The sequence below is a fragment of the Topomyia yanbarensis genome, chromosome 3, assembly GCF_030247195.1.
Source record: "Topomyia yanbarensis strain Yona2022 chromosome 3, ASM3024719v1, whole genome shotgun sequence".
NCBI classification, from domain to species: domain Eukaryota; kingdom Metazoa; phylum Arthropoda; class Insecta; order Diptera; family Culicidae; genus Topomyia; species Topomyia yanbarensis.
In genome coordinates this window covers 311,837,299-311,861,037 of record NC_080672.1, presented here as the reverse complement: position 1 = coordinate 311,861,037, position 23,739 = coordinate 311,837,299, and the positions used below count along the sequence as shown (strand labels likewise).

Here is a 23,739-nt window from a genome sequence, read left to right as displayed (position 1 = left end):
AACTACATGACTGAAAAAATTCATTTTTATTGCACATCTGTTAGATGATTGATAATCAATCGATTGCAAACGTTGCACATTATTTAGCTTGTTTGTCTAATGGGTTTTTCTGCTCGCAGGAGCAGAGCAAAACATTGACTGAAAAAACGTACTGCTGAATTGTGAAACAAATGGTTTGTAAATTGCCTAATTTAGGGAATTATGCTATTGTAAAAGTGTGGAATCGAATAGCGATACTTTCAAGTATCGATGCTACGACTACGATTATATGGAAAGTATCAGTACTTGCATTCAATACCAGTATCTAAGTGTCGATGTATTTTAATATCGCAAAGTCCCTCGTGAGCCGATTGAATTTTCAAAAATTCATTATTTTTCTGGGCAGTCTAATGTACAGTGGTAGCTTTCCGGGTTACGTCACGGCAGAGTTCTAAGAACAAAACGGAGGAATCTTGTTTGCACTACTTCTATTCGGTTGATCCAAATGCTCGTATAAGGACACCAAATAGGCGTTGAAGCTTCCAGGACAGATCGATACCTTACCTTGATACCTTGTTGGCTACACCGTCATCTCGCCAATGCCGGGTGTATCGTAGAACTCCATCTTTATCGGTCTTGGTCCACTGCGTATAGCCAGCGTGTTCCTAGCCTCCCACTAAGTCGGCATGCTCTTCCTGGCTCCCTGCTGAATATTGTTTTTGTAATTCTTGGCAGTTTGGCGTAGTTTATCTGTTTAACAATATCCGCAGTTTTGTATACTTGGTGCAACTCATGATTCATGCGTCTGCCCCACAGTCCATTTTCGCATATCCCGCCGAGTATTGTCCGCAGCACTTTATGCTCGAAGACTCCGAATGCTCTCCTATCTGCCTCCCTCAATGTCCATGCTTCGTGACCATGAAGAGCGACAGGGATGACCAGTGTCTTGTAAACGGCGAATTTTGTTGACGTTTGCAGGTTGCAGGACCTAAGCTAGTTTCGTAAGCCGTAAAAGGCCCTGTTGGCAGCTGCATTACGCCTTTTAGCATTAGCTTTACTCCACTATATGGAGCTGGAACTAGGTGTAAAACTAAAATCTAAAACACAATCCGCGTCACGAAAATGTGGCATAATTTTAAACGACTGTAGCGCTGTTAATTGTTGATAGATTTGCGTCATTCATATACCAATCGGTTCAGAGAAGTCCAACTTAAAAATTGATTGCCACTTGATATTGGTATTTCGACTGTACATTATTGAAAAATCCGTATTATTGTAAATCCGTGAGAAAATGTAAGAAAACAAAGTTTTCATTTACGTTTTGTTAATTGTTGATGGATTTTCATGATTCGAACACCGATCGATTCAGAAAATTGCCAGTAAAAAATTGTTATCAAATGTGTATTTTATTAGCACACTATTGAAAAATCTGTAAATCCGCAAAAAATAGGGAAAACATACAATTTTTACAAACTTGCGCAACACTTTCCCTAACACAGACCTCATCTCGACACTCATGAACTGCCCATGATCGCATATCAGTCCCATAAAGATAGGAAATCCTATAGAAAACGGGCAGTGGCGTAGCCAGAAATTTGGTTTGGAGGGGGTTTTGATGAAAATCGCAAATTTTTTGAAAAAATCTTAAAATTTAATGAGTTTGATAAATTATTGAAAACTCAAAAACATAAGTAGTCTAACAGACGTCATTCCAGTCTACAAACAAGAAGGATCAACATGGAACAGTTTTCAAACCTCTATAGATTATTTTCTTGTATAATATGTCAATGAAGTCAAAATTTGCGATCTTTTAAAGTGGGATAAATGATCTAAAAAAAATTCAACGTTCAAGATCACCTAATATAATAATCCTTGACTTTGAAGGTTTGACAACTTCAGGAAGTTATCAACATAAAACAGCGCCTGCTTTGATATAGAAATTTTAGTGATTAATTCTCATAGAGGTAATTATGGTGAATTAATTTTTCAAAAATATTAAGAGACATGGTGCCTTCAGCAAAGTTTTTGATAATGTCATTTCAAACAATTTTGTTGAAAATATGAAGGCTACATGAATTCAACATATAGGGATTTAAATGGACTGGGCATGCTATATTTCTCCTTAGTGAAGAAAAATTTAGGTGAAAACTATTTTTTTCTGCGCTACGGATAAAATTGTTTGAAATAATCATTGCGAGTTGAGAACACAAAACCTATAACTAAATTATGGATGGATGGAACTGAAACTTGCGTTTCGACTTCATCTCATCAGAATCCGACACTAACTTGGTGGGCAGACTAAGCTAGCGTCGAATTGATGCTAGCTCTTGAAAATGGAATCACTCTTTGTGTTTTTGAGTCCTTTTAATATCTGGGAATTATTTGTTTTAAATCCAGTTCCCTTATTTTTTGTAAGCTTCAAAGGCACCTTGAACGCAATGTGGATTTATTATTTAATTACCGCAGAAGAGATTTATCAAATACAGTAATTTGAGAATAGCTTGTTGTAAAGGTTTTCTACTACTATATTTCGATACTCTGAATATGTGGGATATTTATGTCTTTGACAAAGTTGTTTGAAATAGCACTTTCGAAAACTTTGCTGGAGACATTAAGTGTCGACCCAAATTTGGTTGAAGAGTAATTCTTGTCTATAATTACTTCTAGGAGGATTAACCGTCAAAATTATTCTATCAGCAGATGAACAGTTTTACGTTTTGAAATTCTTCAATGTTACTTAACATCGAAATTTGGCAGTTTCGAATTAATGTGATCGTGACCGTTAAAAATTTATCGAGCATTAATTTTACTTTTCTTCATTAGTCAACCTCACAACTTGCAGTACGTAGCACACAAAATTTTAGTACGCCATTCATTGCATCCTGCTAAGAGGCTATTCATATAGTTGATAATACAACAAAAATCCAATGCTCATGAAAACGATCCTGACCTGCTAGAGACAAAATTACATCAGCTTTCAACTAGTTTCTGAAATGTTATTCTTGTTGTTAACCATATTGAATTGTTGTCTAAACTCTACACAATCTAAAAAAATACATTTTCAGCAAATGTTGAAATGTATGCAAGTTTTCGGTAAATAAGCTTATGTTTTATATGCAATCAACCTATTCAAATTTAGATTCCCATTCGAAAAATTGTCTCTAATCTATATTTTGAAGCATCTTTCCAAAAATGAGCTCATAATAATTCAGACAGTTATTTTATTTTACATTGAAGTAAATTGACAACTATGGGATTTTGGCTAAGAAATAAGTTACAAGATCCCCTTCCCACAATTTTCCAAAAGTTTAAAAGTGACGCTTTAAACACAGTTCTCAATGTAGTGATCAGAGAATATTTTTCCAAAAATATTTTGTGGAATATTAAATTAAATTCGTCAGTATCAATTTTTTTTCTTCAATCCAATTAATTTTGGTTTGGGGGGGTTTTAACCCCCAAACCCCTCCCCCCCCCCCTGGCTACGCCACTGGAAACGGGACAAATATGCGATCATGGGTAGTGAACGTCTTACACATTTCATCGCTTGATATAAAAGGAATGTTTCTGATTACTGATAAAACGAGGTAGCCTATCCCTACTGCTGCTGGTAGGATATCTGTTATATCTTGCATCTGATACGAGCCACGGTAGGGGAGCGTTTGCGTGCACTGGAAGGATTTTGCTCGCAGTTTCAAGCGACGATGGCGGAACAAAGGCGAGATGGCGAATTGCTAGTTTATGCAGTGCGTTCAGTCGTGCAAGCAAGGCTCAAATCGTTCCATAGGATTCTCGATCCTGTATTACAAGACCGTAATTCGCAAGCCGTCCTTATTAGGACGAATACATCATGGAAAAAGAATTGATGAAGGAAATTGTTTTTATTAACTTGTATTAAGTCTGTGCTTGTTAATTCTGTACCTTTCCCAGTAAACCATAATATATTCTTCAAATTAATAATGTACAAACTAGAAGGCTTTTAGACTTTTGCAAAATAAATGAATGTGGCAACGCTGCCACTAAGCGAAAGCCTCACCCAAAAGAATGATGAAAATATTTTTATTTATCGTACAAAAGGATGGTCTTCCATCTCCACCAAAAAGTTGATAAACGAGAACACCTTGTTTCACAAAGTGCTTATTTGACATGAGCTGCGAAAGGGGAATGTTCGTGTGTGTGTGTGTGTGTAGCAGAAGCGAATCGCCGGCAAGGTTCGAATCGTTTCAAATGATTCTCGTCCCGTATCACAAAACATTATTAGCAAACCGTCCTTATTAAATGAAAAAAAAAATTCAATTAGAAAATTCCTTTTATTAATTTGTATTAAGTTTGCGCTTGTCAATTCTGTACCTTTACCAGTGAATCAGATTATAAACAAATATTCTCACATGATACAAAAATCCCTTTTATTAGCTTGTCTTAAATTTGGGCTTGTTAATAATCAATTCTCTATCTGCTTGAATAGCTTGTATAAACTCTCAGTTTGTAATGGGGTCTCGTCGGCTGGTGTAACGCCGAAGCGCAGCTGCTCGCAATCTTTTCAGTTTACGTAGTTGACGATTGGACCATGCTGGTTTTGGTCGGAAACGAGGTGCGGGAACAGTAAAAGTTTTTCTTCGGCAACATCGATCGTGGAATTCAACAGTCTCCTAATCGATTACCTGCAATGAGTTCTGAGGCCTAGATAAATCAGTCTTCGAAAAATTTAACTCCCTGACATCCAGTATTCCGTCATAAACAACCATCTGGGGACAAATATGTGTCACTAGAAGAATAGGATGGTGTGCGTCATAAGCAACTAACGGATCAGAGGCTTCTGAAACGCTGCAGTTTATAGAAGCTTCTTCATTTACGAACAGGAGGTTCTCGTCTGGTATTAACTGTACACTTTTGCAGCATGTTTAATGTGCAAGAGTCGTCACGTTTTGGAGTCACCCCCTTTTTATAACTCGACAGTCCGGCTCATTTTCTTAGTTCGATATGCTCTTGTAGACGATACTCCCTGCTTGTTTGCGACATCTCGGACGGAGAGGTTGAGGTTCCGCTTGAAACAGCTGGCCACACTTTTTGCTTTTTTGTGGCGTCCGGTTTTCGATTTCCTCCGATCCGGTCCTCCTGACTGTCGACAAACGTTTTCCGAAAACTTTTATTATGTTAGTGACACATTAATTTGGCCACATTAAACAATTTCGCTAGCGTCGTGTGAGAAAAGTGCGGATTTTCGCGAAGCGCCAGCAAAATTTTGCTCCGTAGCTCCTGTTGCTTCAATGCCATTTTGTGGAATATAAAAGTCAAACTCGGATGATACTCTGTTGAAAGTCCGCTGGAAAGCAATGCCAGCATCGTTAGCTTCATAATTAGGAGAAAAGGTATTCAGAGGAATACATTATTGTGGCCAACGTTCACATTTATCCCACTGAGAAGCTCTGGGTAGTCAATTCGTACTGACTCAATTTGACGGCCTGGAGAATAAACTTTTTGTTAGGAACCCCAGGAAAATCCTCTTGCCCATTGGACACCAGGAGGTTGCCCTACAATCAGCCAAAATGTATCTAAAGCGAAGGATATACTTGCTCTCAGACGTCAAAAAGCAAAAAATGAATTATTTGTCTACTCCATCCGCCGCCTATAGTTACCGATATCAATAAGGACTCGATAAGGTTTCGCAATGATTGCCACGGCGTATATAGTTTCTGTTGTCTACTCGGCTGTCTCGGCGAGAGAGTAGTAGGTATACGGCCAAGCTCCCCCCGGGTAGTACTAAACTGATAAGCCACTGCGCAAAGTATATTTTTACTTTGTTCAGTTTGATTAGCTATGAAATGGGGAGTTTAATATACAGGGGAAATACGTATTGTTTGGACTGAGTAGGATGATGGCTGATTTTTTTTGTATCATTTTTATTATTGGTTCTGGGTCTGTGTCCTCTATCTGGCATGGCATTCTCGTTGGTACGGATGTCTTCATCATGGGTTGGTGGACGTGTGTTCCTACTTGAAAGTGAATTGATCACTTTACTAAAGTGGGGGTGGAACCTGTTAGTTGTCGATTCTGTTGACTATGGGTACGTTGGTTCAGGGAAGGAGTGCAGGACTGGCACCTGGAATATTGTAGATTGTTTCACTCGACCAGTCACTTTGATTCTTGGAAATGACGAGTCACTCCCTCGGTTCGATGTGGTTCATTCGAGTGGATGCTCAGTGATGGAAGCGGGCACTCGGTTCGAGAAGATTGGATTGTTCGGAAGATTGATTCGTCTCCAAGAGTAGATCTAATGAAGGGAGATTTTTTTAGGGACTTATAAATGTTGTCACTACTCTAACATATTTTCCAAGTCCACATCATAACTGCTTCCAATATCGACTAAAACAAGGATTATCAAATTCTGTTATAGGATCAATAAGAAATATAGGACAGTTGCAGGGACCGGGATCCACTAAGCCATAGGTTGCAGTCTTATCAGTCCTCAAAAAAAAACTCCTCTGTGTATCTCCTGCTGGTTCTGTAAATCCTACCGTAATGTAACAGTTCTTGCCCTCATTTGTGCAGAGCATGCACTTCGGTTACTTTGTGCAGTCTCCTGCAATGTTACCGTTCTCCCCGTATTTTTTTTGTACAGATCAGATCCATCCGGGCCTTTGTTTTTCGCCTGGAGACCAAATCCCAAGCATTTGAACCATTTCTCCATTTGTGTGTTAACTTTAGGAACCGCATGCAATGAACACACCAAACCTTGACTCTAGCAGATTCCTAGCTATGCTCGTCGAAAGCTGTATCGATTCTGTATGCGTTTCCCTGTATGTCTTCCTCGTCTGGATTACCATTCGTTCATCTGCCAGATCATACTGTTCCTTCAGCGCACTTATCTGCACGTCTTCGGTTAGTTCCATTATTTAACCACTGTCTCATATGAAATAGACCTTACACTTGCTCGCACAACTTCTCTTCGATGGACGTCCTAAAGGCTATGCCTTTGACAGGGAATCTTTCCTTTGTTCGAAGAGCATCTCGTCTTTCTCAGTGCGGCAAATTTTCGTGCTCATCCCTAGCATGTATGCAGAATTGTTTTGGTTGATATGAAATTCTGTTCTTGACATTGGTACTTTCTGGAGAATGCGCTTCTGGAAATAATATAATCGCTGATATCTGCTTCAATTGTCCAAGTTTAATCAAACGTAACGTCAACTTTTTCTTTTTTTTCTAGATGCAAACACCTGGCTTCAAGATTCAGATTGGCAGCACAAATATTATGTCCTTGCAGCAAAAGATAATTGCCCCGATCGGCCAACAGCAGCAAGTGATACCCCCCGCCATTACCATGATCCAGCCGAATTCGATTGCAATTCCTGGCACAGCAGAGCTAAAACGATTACCTTCCTCGATAAAAATCTTAAAACCAATCGCACCTAAACCCGTTATCACGAACTACACCAGCACCGTCATAAAACCAGCCGCGGAAAACAACAGCCAACCACCGGCACCGGGATTGTCCAACGTTAGCCATCACGTACTCCCGTTCGGAACAACTATTAAAGTAACTGCCGGGAATGACCCACTCCCGATTCCAATCTCAAAGCATCAACATATCATGCAGCAGACTCAGCTAATTCAGTCTCAACAACAACAACAACAACAGCAACAACAGTTGCCCCCAGCTCCAATCGTACCTCAGCAGCCCTTGTCTCCGCAAACCTCTGCACTGTTGAAAAATATTCGCCCGGTCTCACCAGCATCCATGGCACCCTCTCATACAGCCGTTCTCTCGCCTAATCAGAATAAGGTTATCATCAACAAAATTATCTACAAGACACCGGAAAACCATTTGGGCCCTGGACCTACCGCTGGTCAACCTAGGATTATTCCGGCAACACCTCCACTATCGCCGGTATCTCTTCCTGAATTGAAACGTAAAATTATCATCACTGCTTCTGGCAACCGTAGACGCTTGCCTACTCCAATACAGTCCGCTTCAGCTATTCCACAGCGTTCAGCAGCCATTCAACCTGGCTCGGCTCAAATTATCGTTCAAACAAATACGCCACCACTGGTCCCGGCACTTGCACCGAGAACCACAATCGAAAACATTCCCACTACAGTACAGTCTGGATTTTCCACCTCTAACAGTAACAACATAACAGTAACGCAGATGGTCAGTCCTACTCTACCGATGCTTACCCCAATGCAAGAGGACGTACCACAATCAACCATGGAAGATCTGTTCCCGGATGAATTTCCGGATTCTTGTGAAATGGATCAAGACGTTAAAACTGTATTGCAGAGTAACTCGCCAGCGGCTGTTTCCGAAACGGAGGTCTCATCTACCACTACCGAACACGTCCTTGATGGATGTAGCCAAGACAGCAAGGAAGAGACGGAGGACGAAGCTGAACAAATTGAACCTATTGAAATGGATCAGTTGCAAAGTGCGCAGGAGAATAGTCAAGCCGCAAGTTCAAATGAGATTCCTGAAGAGACAAACGATGAACAGGAACCAATATCGGAAACAGCACCTGATGGAGTCGATGAGCCACAAGATCGGCCCAAGACACCGATTGAAGTACAGCGAGAAATTCTAGAGGATTTGTGGAATGAACAGATGAAAAGTCCCCGCTTGCAGAAAAGAGCCAACTCGGAGAACCAAGAGGTGCCAAGTCCATCTCGTGTAAGACGACTTTCAGAACCTGTCAAACAGGAAAATCACCCACAAGAGGATGAAGTTGCTCCGATGCCAAAACCTTTGGAGATTATTAAAAAAAGACGAATCAGAAAATCAACTAGCCGTAGAGCCACACCGAGCAGATCTCTCACGTCACTGCTTTGCAACGAAAAGTTCGAAATGGAATCCGATGAAAGTCGAAGCATCAAAACGTCTGCCTCGAGTTTGCATACCATCAGTCCTCCCAAGAGAGGAGAAGCCTCTTCAGAATCACCACCGGCTTATGATCATGATAAATTGCAAGCAGCGATAGAAATGTACAAGAAAACTCAATCAGTTTCTAGATCTAATCGCGAGAAAACAAGATCTGAGTCAAGATCGGTGGCGGACCGAGAAGAAAAAGAAGAAAAGGATTACATCGAGGGAGACTTCGGTTCTACACCTTCGGATCTGTTCAAATGGGACGATGGGATCGGTTATATGCGCAGCAGCTACCTTCATTTTCAGTTCAATCAATTCGGGCTGGTGGAACCGATGGATACTAAAGAGTACTCGAAACATGTTAAAACAAACGTGTACGAATCGTTGAAGGAACCACTTACCAGCAGAACGTCGTCGAAAAGTAGTCGCAGCAAACGGAAAATGCTACCTGATGAAGTATCCTACCGCTGTCGAGGTTGTCGTAGTCGTGGTGTCGCCACCGACTTCGCCACTCCTGACTACTGTTCAGTAGCCTGTATGAAACAAAACAAGAATGAATCAATATTGGCGAGCATTGCACGTTCGAGATCCTTGCAGCGAAAAGGTCTGGGATCATCTGAATCGGAAATGTCCAATAATACACCGCTGCCGACAAGCGACGATGATTCTATCGGCAGTTCAGTAAACTTCAGCAACGCTTTCAAGGAAAAGAATATTATACCGAATAAGGAAGTACCAATCAAAACGATGGTAGACGTTCCATCAACTGTAGTCGAGTCACCCAATGTGCCAAGCTTTACCTGGGAAAACTATTTGGCAAAAACGCAAGGAACCGCATCACCAATGAATCTTTTCGTCAATCCCTACCCAAGCGGTCCGAACAAATTTCGTGCTGGTATGAAACTGGAAGCCATCGACCCGGAGAACAATTCTCTTTTCTGCGTGTGCACTATCGCCGAAGTTCGTGGCTATCGAATGCGGTTAAGCTTCGATGGCTATTCGCGGGATTACGACTTTTGGATCAATGCGGACTCGTTGGATATCTTTCAGCCCGGCTGGTGCCGCAAAACTGGACGTATCCTGCAGCCACCTGCAGGCTACGAAGGGGAGTTTAGATGGATGGATTACCTCACCAAGACGCACTCGATGGCGGCGTCGAGGTACTTGTTCACGCACCTGAATTCGACGGTGAGTTTGGATATATTCTAGTAGTAGATAAAAGTGTAATCAAGTGTAGGTATTATCAATTAGTCGTTTAAACTTCCCTTCCCACAGATTAATGATTCTTGGATTGTATTTTATCGTAGTTGCGTTTATAGTGCTTATAGGGGAACCATAACAACTCGAGAGAGTTATTATCAGCTGTTAATTTCGGAAATAATATGTTCTGATTGTTCTATATTGTTTAAGTAGAGTAGTGCAAGCAACAATAATCATGTTCAGGTAGTTATTTTGACACCTAAAGTCACAAAAGATGCTTTCAAAAAGTCGCTCCGAGTCGATTGAGCCATTTTAGAATGAAACGATCATAATGCAAGCGAAGCAAATTACTCCGGAACGTTTTAAAGTGACTTGCAAAAATCAACTAACACTTCCCCATACAATGCTAGATTTGTTATGGATGTTTCCCAGAAATACAATCTTATAGAGCACGCTGAGCAGCATATTGATGTCAGTCACTAGCTCTAGATAATAATATCTGCTTGGGTTAAATTCCGGTATTTCATTTCACATATTTCGCTTATTTTTTGTTTTAGTCAAATGAAAATAAATTTGAAATCGGTATGAGTTTGGAAGCTGACGATTTGAAGAAATCAGGAAAAGTTTGCGTCGCCTCAGTAAGCGATAAAATCGACAACCGCATATTGGTCCACTTTGACGGCTGGGACGAACGGTACGACTACTGGGTGGACGTCCATTCACCCTACATTCATCACATCAATTGGCACCAGGAGAATGGGTACAACATCACGCCACCGCCAGGTGAGTGCTCGAATTGTTACGCAGTTTAAATTAAGTTGACGACTAATATTTTGTTTCTAGATTGGAACAAAGGTCCATTCGACTGGGCAAAATATCTACGACAGAAGTCCCGTCGCATCTGCAAAACTATAATCCCCGCAGATAAATCTTTATTTGTCACGCGCCATCCGATGGAGTTTGAACCAGGTATGAAGCTAGAGGTAGTAGACCGCAAGAACCAGATGCTGATTCGACCCGCCACCGTAGTGGCCACTGATGGATATGAAATTAAAGTATGCTTTGATGGTTGGCCAAATTTTTACTCGTTCTGGATCGAGGATGATAGCTCCGATATTCACCCGATAAACTGGTGTAAAAGAACAAATCATCCGATCGAATTTCCCCCTGGTAAGAACTTACACCCTCTGGTACGATTAGTTCCACGTTTTATCATATTTGAACATTTCAGATCATCGACCGGCATCAATTAGGAGTACATGCGAAGTTCCATATTGCTTGGGACAAGGAAATGCTAGATTGGCCTGTAGTCGAACCCACACAAAATTGGTTGAATGTCCTTACCGGACAAACAACTGGCTTGCGGAAGACAGAAAACGGTCACGGCTCACGCATGAGTAAGTAGTCAACATTGGGAACCTTGGTCATATTTCTTCTAACCAACTCTTGCTTATATTTGCAGTCAAATCATCACTTCCAACAATTACAGCTGTGAGCAGGAAGCCATATCGCTGGAACCTCCCCTTGCGAAAAAGATTAAGAACGAACCAGAAGATAATTTCCCGAACATCTCTATACAAACCGCACATGTAGCACCTCAGCAAGCGATCGCAACTGAAAACCACGCAAGCATAGATACAATGATAAAAACCGCTCTACCTGTCATTCTCGATTTCGGACCGCGTTTGAAGCAGTCTTACAAACTGTGGAAAAACAGTTCACGAGTTTTGGACCGTTGCATCGAGGACGTTTCTGAATTCAAACGCAACCCACTGCGGTGGTCGGTTGATGAAGTAGCCACCTACGTGGAACACTTTCCCGGATGCGCAGAGGTGGGTAATCAGATCCGTGACGAACAAATAAACGGAACGGGCTTCCTGAGTTTAACACAAGATGATCTGGTCAAGTATCTGGATGTGAAGCTAGGTCCTGCTATCAAGCTCTACAATCGAATAATACACCTTCGACTGGAGGTGGAAAAGCATTTCGTTAAGTTTTAATCCCCACAAATCGACAACAGAAAATAAGGTTGTTCATCTCCATGATAAGTTCGAGAAGTGGTTTCGTTTATCACTTTTATATGGAATGCTATTTTTGTATAAAAAGTGGTCAATCAGAGCTTAAAAGCAATTATCTATAGCATTGAATAGCTTCGTAATTCAGTTTTCTTTATCGTTCAAATTGTATATAGCGCGTTACGTGTTTTCTTCCTACCACAAGCAAACTGAACATAATTGAAAGCCAACAGTAATAAATTATTATTCCTAAAGTTTGGTCAGTTAGTTAAAAATCATGCGTTTTAGTACAATCCGAAAATAACCGTTCTTTCGTCCAAAATCTTTACCGCTTAATTTTACAATTGTTAGGACGATGATATAGCTTTTGCTCGATTGAAGTTCTTTCGTAAGCCGTGTTTCTAATAAACCACGTATTTTACTCCTTGGGGGTTGATTTTCAAATAGAGGTTAACCCCAATCATGAAATGCAGGTTGTCTCCTGCTTTTTGGCTGCGGTCTTTGTGCGGCCTGCTCTCTGTCCGTGGAAACATATAGGGTTACTGTTCTTTTTTTTTACAATGGAGAATACATTTACGTACTAGCCCAGTGCACGTGCTATTAGTAGATGTCAAGCTACCACACGGGTGTACTGGGGGTGTGTTGGGCTCTAATGGTGACGCAGCCATTAATACCGACTAAACTCCATTGGGCTCCGCCATTGTTCCCCCAGGGACTACCTCTCGGTATTACTTCTGGGGGGATGGCTGTACTTGATGTACTCATTCACTCTCGCTCACGCGTTCATACGTCCTGTATGAAGCTTACTTGGGTGCTCTCTCTGTCACACCTTGATTCACTCTCTAACACTCCACATGAGGCTTACTTTTGTGCTCACCTTTTTCGTGCCTTGCGAGGCTGACTTGTGTGCTCGCCTTTTTCATTCCTTGCTAGGCTTACTTTTGTGCTAGCCTCTAACATACCATGTGAGGCTGACTTGGATGCTCACCCTATCACCCTATGGTTCACTCTCAATCGTACCACTCTATTACACTCCTGTCGCTCCCCCTGGCATCCCATGTGGGACATTTTTCTTAGGCCCCACTTCTGGCATACCATGTGAGGCTTACTTGGCTGCTCACCGTTTTCATACCTTGTGAGGCTGACTTTTGTGCTCACCTCTAACATACCATGTGAGGCTGACTTTTGTGCTCACCCTTAATATACCGTGTGAGACTGACTTGGATGCTCACCCTTTCGCTCCTCTGCCACGCCACGAGGCATCGATAGCTAAGTCCCAACATACTTCGTTACGATTCTCCCATCTTGGAATGAGGCAGTCCACATATACGCCTATACACTCGCTCTTCTGCCTTGCTTCGGGGTGGCTGGGTTTACTCCTTACGCGGTTGCTAGTCGTTGCGCCAAACCTGCCTCAGCATGAACAGACCATTCACTCACTTTTATGTGCTCGGCCTTTTTCGCTCCAACTAACCAATCACTAGTTAGTCGTGCCCGTCGTCTGTTGCTCGGTGCGCCAAATTCCCTGTAGCCTGCAGGCAATCTGGGTGGTTGCAGTCGAGACTGCGTTCCACTTCTCCACCGATTGACACATCCGCTGAATAAGGGTATCAGTGGTCGTGTCCCAGCCGCAGACGTCAAGCATTGCTCTTCTTTCGACGTCGAAACGAGGACATACGAACAGTATGTGTTCGGCAGTTTCGTCTACACCTGGGCAGGCGGGGACCTCCGCGTGCCAGAACCTGTGGAGGTACTGTCGGAAGCAGCCATAGCCTGACAGGAATTGTGTCAGATGGAAGTGAACTTCCCCATGGGGTCTGCCCACCCAGCTCGATATGTTAGGTATCAGCCGGTGGGTTCACCTACCTTTCGAGGAGTTATCCCACTCACGCTTCCATCTGGCGACCGAGGTCACCCTGTGCGCTCGCGGGCTCCTCTATTTCCACGTAGCTCGAAGCACTCCTCATCTTCCCGGATGATCAGCCCGATTGGCGTCATGCTCGCTATCACGCAGGATGCATCGTGTGATACCGTGCGGTAGGCAGATATCACTCTGCGGCACATGACGCGGTAGGTGCTCTCCAATTTCCGTAGGTAACTGGTTACCGTCAGTGCTCTTGACCATGACGGGCCGCCGTACCTGATGATAGATATGGCAACGCCTGCCAGTAGCCTACGTCTATTGGCGCACACCTTTGAGCTGTTGGACATCATCCTCGATAGTGCCGCAACAGCAGACGCTCTCTTGCATGTATAGTCGACGTGGCTGCTGAAGGTCAGCTTGTCGTCTATAATGACTCCGAGAGATTTCAGACTTCGCTGTGAGGTGATCACGACTTCTCCCACATGGATAACCGCATGTTGTGCCGACTTGCGGTTGTTGACGATAACTACCTCCGTCTTATGCTGAGCGAGCTCCAGGCCTCTCGCGCTCATCCATTCCTCCACCGTGTTGATCGCGTGTTCTGCAGTTAGTTCTACCTCAGGGATTGACACCACATAGACCCCCAAGGTTACGTCGTCGGCAAAGCCGACGATCTTGACCCCAGGAGGGAACTTCAGTCTCAGAACCCCGTCATTTGTTGTTATTTTCCTTATCCCTAACCTTACCACTTCCCCAATCCTTCCCATTAGGAAAATATTGAAGACAAATCACTGCTAGACACAAATCTTCGATCAACATGGGGGACCTGCCATTTGAGCCAGAGTCGGCGAAGGCAACGAACGCAATAGCGAGAATCATGCGAAACGTCAGCGGCCCGAGAAGCAGCACGAGACGTCTGCTATCTAGTGTTTCGTCATCGATACTCCGATATGGGGTTCCTGCTGCGCTGAAAACCAAGCGGAACCGTGAAAAGTTGAACAGGACATTCCGGCCGATGGCTATACGAGTAGCGAGTGCTTACAGAACAATCCTGTTGGAGGCAGTATGCGTTATCCGAAATGTGTCCGTTTGAGTGCATGGAGAGGTGAACTTCCATTTGACGCAGTTCCGGAAGCACTTGCATCGGTTTGGACATGCTTCGTCACCCCTTTGCCCGGAGTGTGTAAACGTGCAAGAGACACCGGAACACGTGGTATTTGAATGTCCTAGGTTCGAAGAAGTTCTTAGGGGTATGCCTGGTGTGACAGTTGACAATATCGTCGAAGAGATGTGTCACGAGGAGCATACCTGGGACGCTGTCAACACAGTGATTATGAGTATACTCTCCAAGTTGCAGAGAAGGTGGCGAAGGGACCAACAAAGTAGCCCCACTGGCTAGAAAATCGCCGTGAAATAATTTTCCTTCTCGCGGTGACCGTCGTCACTCAAAATGACTCTGGGAATCGCTCTGCCAGGTGACTTCTGTCACCTTGGGTGACTATAGTCACCTAGGTGACTGCGGTGATCGCTTTTTTCGCTCTCACCTCACCCAACTAGGTGAGGTGACGGTGAGAATAGGGCCCAACAAATCGGGTTTCGTGAGAAATTCCGCTGCCGGGGAACTCTCCGTTGGTGTAGACTAGGTCCACCGCCAGGGACCAGTTGAGTAGTACGCAATGTAGCACCGGGCTCGGCTCGTCGGGCAGCCGTGAGTAGGCTAGATTCACCGCCCGCCGGGGATTAAACCGAGTAGACAGCGTCGAATACCTAGCAGTGGGTCGTTGGGGCGCCAGTGAACCGGAAGTTGCGCTTCACCCGGGGTCGCTGGTTGGATCTCAACACCTACTGGCTGGCCCGTTGAGCAGGCTAGGTCTACCGCCGGGGACTAGATCGCATAAAGCGGGGGCTAAATGGCTCACGGAAATGAATATCGGTATCGGGACAAATCTACCGCTCGGTTTCAGGAGAATCTCTCGCCGGAGAATTCTCTGTTGAAATAGGCTAGGTCCATCGTCGGGGATAGACCGAGTAGTTCGCGTATAAGTCGGAAGCTCAACCAGTAAGTGGGGCTGAATGCAACGAAAAGGGAGTTGCGGTGCTGAATGGCACAAGGGAGCCGAAGGGCTCGGTAAATAAGGTAATCTAAAGTTTGCCGCCTAGATTGTCTTTGTAGGGGAAGAGTAATAAGTCTCGACCCACAGCTAGCTTTCCGACTACCATGCAGAAATTACCAGTCTGTGTGGATGGTGGAGAACTGGTGGTGTGTCGAGGAGTGGTGTTGTAACCCTACTGAATTAACTAACTACTAAGTAGTGGAATTAAACTGGGTGCTATGCACATAAAAAACCTCTCCCCGAGGTAATGCCGTTAGGTTGTGCCGGGGGAAATAAGGTTCTTGGCAAGAACATTGGTTTTTAGCGGGTCGGGTGGTGGCAGTCCAAACCCGTTCCCCGAGACGTTAGGTTTTCGTACATTTTTTTCCTGCAGTTTCAGGGCTTTTTTGAACACATACACACAAGAAAGCAAGAAACCCACACATATGAAGTAGGCATGGCGAATCCATTCGCCAAAAGTGGTTTAAGGTTCAACTGAGAACGTTTGGAAAGTCGGCCATCTTGGAAAACGAAAAAAGCAGTTTTTTCTCACACCATTGGCAAAATGTCCATGAAAATCAATCAGTAATACTCTACCAATGCCCCGAATACATTGATCCATTTTCATGAAGATTTTCCTAATGGTGTGAGAAATCGATTTTCAAGATAGCCAGTTATTGAGGTGTTGTCAGAACAGCCCCAGCAGTCACAGCCACAGCTTCAAAAGAAGCAGCAAAAGCAAGAAGGCAAAGCCTGGTTGAAAATATCGTACATCAGTAGCTAAATAACTGGTGGATGCACTGCACAACTTTGTTGACAAAAGAAGTAATGTGCACAAGGGCATCAAGACACCGGTCATGAAGATACAAAGAAACTTCGGATTGGCCGTCAAGGAATGGAGATGTTTGGAGCAGAAAGTGCAGGTAACCAGAAAGAAGTTATTGACGGCCAAGAAGATCCTGGAAATAAGACAAACAATAGCACAACCGAAAGTAAGGGATACTTACGAGGCGAAAGGCAAACCCCAAGGAACGGAAACCGTGTCCCTCTCTACATCGAAGAAGCCCAGAGCATCACCAGATGATGTGAGAACAGGAGGTTCCAAAAAAGACATGGAGGCTCCCGGCGTCGGCAGCACAAATCGGAAGACGAGCAACAAGGATAGGTCCGAAAAGCCAAAGCTCTTCAACGGACGAAACAAAGGTGAAGCACTCACAGTCAAAGCTAACGATGACTCGTACGAGATGGTACTGCGCGTAATTCGGATAAACCCGGTACTCAAGAAGTTGGGCTCAGACGTGAAGAAAATCAGGCGCATCCGCAACTGAAAAAGGATCCGAAGTCAAACAGCTTTACTTATAAATAGTTCACCGAGAAAACTATGGGCGAAGCGGTGGAAGTGAGAGCCTTGTGCCCAGAGGCAACCATCCAATGTAAGGCTCGGAAGAAGAGCAAAGAGAAGCACTGAAAGAACAGTGCGAGGTTGGAGCAGTGCAGATGACGATCTGAGAAACTGCAGTGGACCTGATAGAAGCAAATTTTGCAGAAGGTGCGGGGAAGAAGGCCACAATTCAAAAGACTGCTGACAGACTACGAGATGTGTGATCTGTGCAAACGAAAAAGGTAACAACCACGTTACAGGAGGCCCACGATGTCCGGCCTTCAAACAGGCGACTGCAACGAAGTCATAGTGGAGGTAACGCAAATCAACCTCAACCACTGTGACACAGCACAACACTTGCTGCGGCAATCTGTAGCGGAGTCTAAATGCGATGTAGCTATCATTTCGGAGCCATAGCTTATCCCGGCCAGCGATGGAAACTGGATAACAGGTAATTTGGACGACGGGGAGAAATCCATTTCAGGGAGTGGTTTATCGTGCAGATGAAGGCTTTGTAATCGCCAAAATCAATGGAGTCTTCTCCTGCAGCTGCTACGCACCCCGCGGTGTATGGCCGATCGATTCACCGAAATGCTCGATAATCTGACAGAAGAACTTATCGATCGGAGACCAGTCGTTATAGTCGGCGATTTCAACGCTTGGTCAGTAGAATGGGGTAACCGCTTCACCAATTCAAGGGGGAGTAGTCTACTTGAGGCCTTTGCAAAACTGAACGTAGATTCAGGATCTCAACAGGTAAACATGCTAGTGATATTATCCGAAAGGCTCCAACGTACAAATAAAACAGTTGCGAACGATGGTACAACCAGAACCTACCGCTACGAAGGTCAATAATCAGTTATTGACGTTACCTTCTGCAGCCCCGTGCTGGTTGGAAGTTTGAATTTGAGAGTGTGCGAGGAGTCTACCTACAGTGACCACCAAGCGATCCGGTATTCTATCGGAAGCAATAGGCAGTCGAAAGCTTGTGTGACTCAATCAAATGAGTGAAAATGGAAAACAAAGTTCGACAAGAGAGTTTTCGTCGAAGCGTTGAGGCGTGAGTGCAGTTACCTTCACTTCAGTGCAGATGAAGTGATATCAGCATTAGCAAAAGCGTGCTATGCAACCGTGCCAAGATAAGGTAAAGCAAGCTACAGTCGCCGCCCAGCCTTCTGGCGGAACTTGGCGATGGTCGACCTACGTGCATGTTGTTGCCACCGAGCCCGGAGGAAAATACAGAGAGCCTACAACGTCGCTAAAATAGCTGATGTAATATCAGCGTATAAGGCGACAAGAGCCGCATTTAACAAGGAAATCAGAGGAGAGGATGAGTTATTGTAGAAGTGCTATTTCCACAGCACGAACCGATGGTCTGGCCGCCCACTCCATACGGGGCTCAGTATGACTCGGAGGAAGAAGCTCGGGTAACCAACGAGGAGCTGATGGTGGTGGTAAAAGCATTGATAACCAAGAAGGTCCTGGGCTCAGATAGTATCCCCAACGTGACTCTGAAAACAGCAATCCTAACGAACCCAGAAATGTTTAAGACCGCGTTGCAAAAGTGTATCGACGATGGTAATTTCCCCGACATCTGAAAGCAACCAGGTGGTGCAGTTGCCGAAGCCAAGCAAGCCCCTTCCACTCGAAGAAGATAGCGAGCGTTAGAGGGATCGAGAAACGAGAGAAGTTCATAAACGAGCCCGAGCTGATACCTTAAACAAGTGGCAATGGGATAACGCTGCAAACGGTAGATGGACCCATCGGCAAATTTCAACGCCTAAACACGTGGTCTTTGAAAGATCGCAATTCGAGCACGAGCAAAACGATATGACAAAGAACAATGGGGCGCGGTGAACAGAACAGTCGTTCAGATCATGTCAGCGTTGCAACAAAGCAACGCCCGAGAGCGAGAGAAGCAACGTAGCAGTACACGCCTTGGAGTCGTCGATGAACTGGAAGTTACACTAAAACCGGAATCGCAGGACCGATCTTGAGCGCAAGAGAGATAAAGTAGAGCAACGGGCGCGACCAGAGTAGGCTAGATCCACCGCCGCACGCATCGTCAACCATACTTCCCCGGGAATCGCTTCGGACTGACTTCAGGATTGGATCGAAGCAAGAATAACGCGTCCGTCAACGGTTGCAGGAGACATTCTTTCATAGGGGAACCCTTCGCCGAAGTATGCTAGCTCCACCGTCGGGCACTACGCCGAGTAGCACCGAACACGACAAACCACCAGTATAGGGTTGGCGGGGTACCAGTGAACAGGAAGCCATCCTCCAACCGGAATCTCTGGATCGACCACGGTATCCTATTGGTCATGGCAGAGAGGAGCGCATGTAGAATATCATGCCGTGCAGGACTGATATGGCGGTTATGATACCAGTGAACTATCACGTATAGCTAGACCTGGAATCAAGCGAACTGTATGAGCACAGCCTCCCCCCGAAGTAGTAATTTCAAATGGAATCCGGGGGAACAGGCAAATGATGAACTCCTTGGTTGAGTTTAGATGAGTAGGGTTCAGAGTTATCTTTTCTGTTCAGAGTCCCTCACTCTGGCACACGATGGACGAAATCGGTAGTATGGTGTAACTCGCTCTTCTATTCACAACTTCAAAAGAGTTATTGAATAACAGACAAGAGAGTTCATCACCTTGCCGTAGCAAGTTTCAAAAGGACTTGAGAGTGTCCCCGATACTCGGACGTTATACATAACTAGATCCATTGTCGCTTTGACCAGTCGTATCAGTTTGTCCGGAAATTCGGATTTTCCATTCGCAATTGTTCTAATTTTATAAATTTTAGGATGTGATATATCTTAGGTCAAATCATTACGATCAATGACACTTAAAATTTACATTTGATACTATTACTTATAGCTATAGCTTTACCGCCGATACAGCGTTACGCCTGGTTACTCATTCGAACGAATGATTCGTACTCTCAGTAACGATAGCGACATGATGTTGAGAAACTGATTCCATCAAACCATATTGGTTCGATAAATCAATTCGGCGTGCTGTAGAACAGGACCAATAGTTTAAACAATCAATCTCAAACCTAAAGCTCAAAATCGATAAACACGGATATCCCACCGTATCTGCGCAAGCCAATCAGCGATGTCGCACCTTCTTATTGGAGTTAGTCTTTTTCACCGACCCGACACTGGTTTTGTGCTTAGCGGTGCTACTAGGAGTAGTGGATTCCTTAACCGGAGCGACCACCTCCTTGGTAGGCGTTGTCGACCGGTTCAGGAATGATGACGACTTCTCTATGCTGCTTTTAGACGAATTAAGTCCTTTGCTGACCGAATTTTTGAGTGAATTATCCATTCCGGATCCAAGGGAGGAGTTAGAATTGATGACACCCATCTGGTTGTCACTAGAATCGTCATTTGTCATTGAGTCTGACTCACTATTGCGGTCATGCTTTGTTTCATTGGGATCCACTAGACCACTTACAGCCTATAATAAAAATTATTTCACGTAAAATGCGTTCAAATATATCATTTCTATGCACTTACCGCCATCGATGTGATGGACGATTTTGAAAACAGCCGCTCCGCTTCCTTGAATTTTCGGTTCCGCTTATCCGCCTTGGAATTTGTCGTCTTGTTTGTAGTTAAATAACGATCCCACCCTCGTATGATATTTCCGTATAGTTGTGTATCTTCTAGGTAGGATCCCTCAAATGCATAGATCTGTCGTTCTAAGTTGGCGAGCGTCTCCTGAAACCGAAACGTTTTGGTAAACATTCACAGCGTACAACTCTTTCGCGCCTATCAATAACCTACCGAAATTTCCGCTTTCCTTTTGACCAATTCGGCCAGCTCAGCCCTCGCGTCTAAACTGTTGGATGATTTGGTTGACATCTCAAATTGAAATTTTACTTATTTTAGAAATAATATGCGGATTATTGAACGAGTGTGTGTCGAAAATCAGTAACTGTTTGTTGACAAATCGATGGATGGGTGAAAAACAGAATGTCTTTAAATTTTGACATTTCCATTCTACGGAAAGAAAGTGAACCGGTCCGGGCGAAATCTAAGCTGCTTACACGTTTAGACGAAACAACTAAAAATTGAGCTATAATGCCATGTTCAGGAATGTTTTAGGGCATGTTCAGGAGCGTTTTATTTTGTATGGGCGTTTCAAAGTAGAACTGGAATTGAAACATTCACATCCCCAGCAGAGCGTTTTGTTTTATAATTTCGAACAGTTTTGGTTCAAAATTTAAAACTGTTATACGACGCCGTTCTATTTGTTGCTGATTTTAAAACACGTTTAGAACTGTGTTTTAAATACATGGAGAGTACTCAGACCAGATACTTAGGGTGCTTACAGAGTGGCGGCGAGAAGCTGAGCTGGCGCTGATGCTGACATTAGAATGCGAGAAACCTGCTTGCTGCAAACCAAAGGGATGATGTCAGAGTGAAAGCTGAGCGGATCGGCGCCGACTGCCTGCTTTTACTCTGACAGGTTACAATTGATAGATTACTGATAAGAATCCAAATGTTAATTATATTCGCTTCAAACCACTTAAAATCGAAGAAGAAATGCTAATGGTATCACGCGCATAACTGTATAAACAATGTAGGTACACACATTAGTTATATGTGCGTACATTGAATAACTCCCCCAGTAAACAAGGTTTTTCACAAGTGACCAAGTTTTTTTTGGGATATTTTATGCCATTATAAAATCTATGTGAAAATCAACAGGCATAACGTTTTTTTACAGTGTATAAAATTTAGTTGGTAAAAAATTTGATTTCTGCTAGCTGAGCTGTATCATGAATTGCTCTCAGTGTGTGCGGATTGAATAAAAATCAATAAGTGGTTCAATCACAACAGAATCGATTGTCGATTGAATGCATATTGCATACGTACATGGCTTGATGCTAGTAAAAGGGTAAACAATGATCGTGTCGTCGTTCTAGGAGAGGGTTCGATGATGAATTATGTTCTTTCAACTACCATGCGGTAGACTTGGGTGAAACGCCCAACTCCTACTAGCAGAAGGCAAAGGATTCTTCACATTTCCTTTCGATCATGTTCATATGAGCCTGCCTATTCCTACTTTTCCGTTTTGAGTTTATAATTGATTCGCTCTACCTATCCGTCTTTCAATTTCATTGCTTTCGTTTTTCTTAGTCTTAAGTAGAATTGTGGCAATTACAACATAATTTTGACATTTGGCTTTTGAGCCCTTTAATCATCGGCCAATATAAGTTTAGTTTAACACATTGGCCGTTTACTTGAGGAAACGGCCAATAAACATTTTGGTTTTGTTTTGGTTTTTTGGCCCTTTACTTTTTTCGTTTGAAAATGACTTAAACATAATCACACACCATTTCTAATATTCGAGAGCTTTATTATAGAACGGAAGAAAGCATTTTTCTTAGTATTCTCTTTTTAAAAATTTCTACTCATGGAAGAAATATGCAAAATATATAAACGACAATGCATTCAACTACCCAGCTAATTGAATTAACGCTTAAAACACATTGAGTTTGTCCATAACTCTTTTTGAGACGTAAAAAAGTAAGTTTAGTAAAAGGCCAACAAATAATTTGACGTTTCAGCAAAGGGCCAAACGTAAACGGCCAAAAAGCCATACGATTGAAGTAGAAGGCCAATAAATTTTTTGATCGAAATCTATCAAGCTTAATATCCAGTAAGGAATGTATGCTTGTCAAATAGATAAAAAAACAGTACAAGGTGTAAATTGCTTTAATATCTTGATTGATAATCATTGAGACAAATCAGTAGAACTAGAACTTTTCTCAATCCTATTCGTCTAATTTGATACTTTAATAAAAAGCGCGTGAAATTATGCTACGCACATTTTACATGCGTTCAGCATATTGTCTATATCGATATAATATAGCATTTCGTTGAGTTGCTGCTATATGGGAAACCCTCGAGTGCGATCGAAACAAAAACAAACGTCAAAACGTTTTCTCACTCGCACTGATGCATATTAGATGGGCGCGTAATTCAACGCACGGCCCGGTTGCGCATGGCTGAAAAGTCGCAATGTGGATTTAAGAGAAGATTCGCAATACTATCTAAAACAAAAAAAACCAGAATGTATGTAAGGAGAGTGAAGACAATCACTCTCTTTATATGCACTCAGATAAAAACATACGTAATAGCCAACAGCAGGGTGGCCAGACCTACGGATTTATCGGTAGTCCTACCGATTTTGGTCTTCCCTACCGATTCACAGACGACCAAGGCAAAACTATCGATATTTTGTTATACCTACCGAAAACTACCGATTTTTCCTGATTTTGGACACATCCTACTCAACTTTTTTTGGGTTGGATTTGGTCTGAGATCTGTG

General features: G+C 43.3%; 2 protein-coding genes across 5 annotated transcripts in view; one reads left to right on the top strand and one right to left on the bottom strand.

Moving 5' to 3' along the window:
- Positions 1-12,323, top strand: part of LOC131689198 (lethal(3)malignant brain tumor-like protein 3) — a 29,546-nt gene extending 17,223 nt beyond the window's left edge. For all 4 annotated transcript variants that reach the window (XM_058974126.1, XM_058974125.1, XM_058974127.1 and 1 more), the window contains 5 exons: positions 7,181-10,021; positions 10,591-10,816; positions 10,877-11,203; positions 11,265-11,430; positions 11,496-12,323. In XM_058974126.1, coding sequence (XP_058830109.1) covers positions 7,181-10,021; positions 10,591-10,816; positions 10,877-11,203; positions 11,265-11,430; positions 11,496-12,033 — 4,098 coding nt within the window. In that variant the 3' untranslated portion in view covers positions 12,034-12,323. The remainder of the gene's footprint in view (positions 1-7,180; positions 10,022-10,590; positions 10,817-10,876; positions 11,204-11,264; positions 11,431-11,495) is intronic.
- A 7,859-nt stretch (positions 12,324-20,182) lies between these two features.
- LOC131689880 (chromatin modification-related protein MEAF6) lies at positions 20,183-21,395 on the bottom strand. The gene is made up of 3 exons (XM_058975234.1): positions 21,186-21,395; positions 20,916-21,119; positions 20,183-20,856 (listed from the first exon to the last, which is right to left on the bottom strand). Exons 1-3 carry the CDS (start codon positions 21,261-21,263, stop codon positions 20,506-20,508), a joined length of 633 nt encoding a protein of 210 aa, XP_058831217.1. The 5' UTR covers positions 21,264-21,395; the 3' UTR covers positions 20,183-20,505.
- Positions 21,396-23,739: the final 2,344 nt, after the last annotated feature.

Excerpts from the sequence above, each read along its gene's own strand:
- LOC131689880 (XM_058975234.1), bottom strand. The coding sequence starts at position 21,263 with ATGTCAACCAAATCATCCAACAGTTTAGACGCGAGGGCTGAGCTGGCC. Across the intron at positions 21,120-21,185 it reads AAAGGAAAGCGGAAATTTCG|GAGACGCTCGCCAACTTAGA; the intron begins GTAGGTTATTGA and ends TTTCGGTTTCAG. Across the intron at positions 20,857-20,915 it reads CGTCCATCACATCGATGGCG|GCTGTAAGTGGTCTAGTGGA; the intron begins GTAAGTGCATAG and ends TTTTTATTATAG.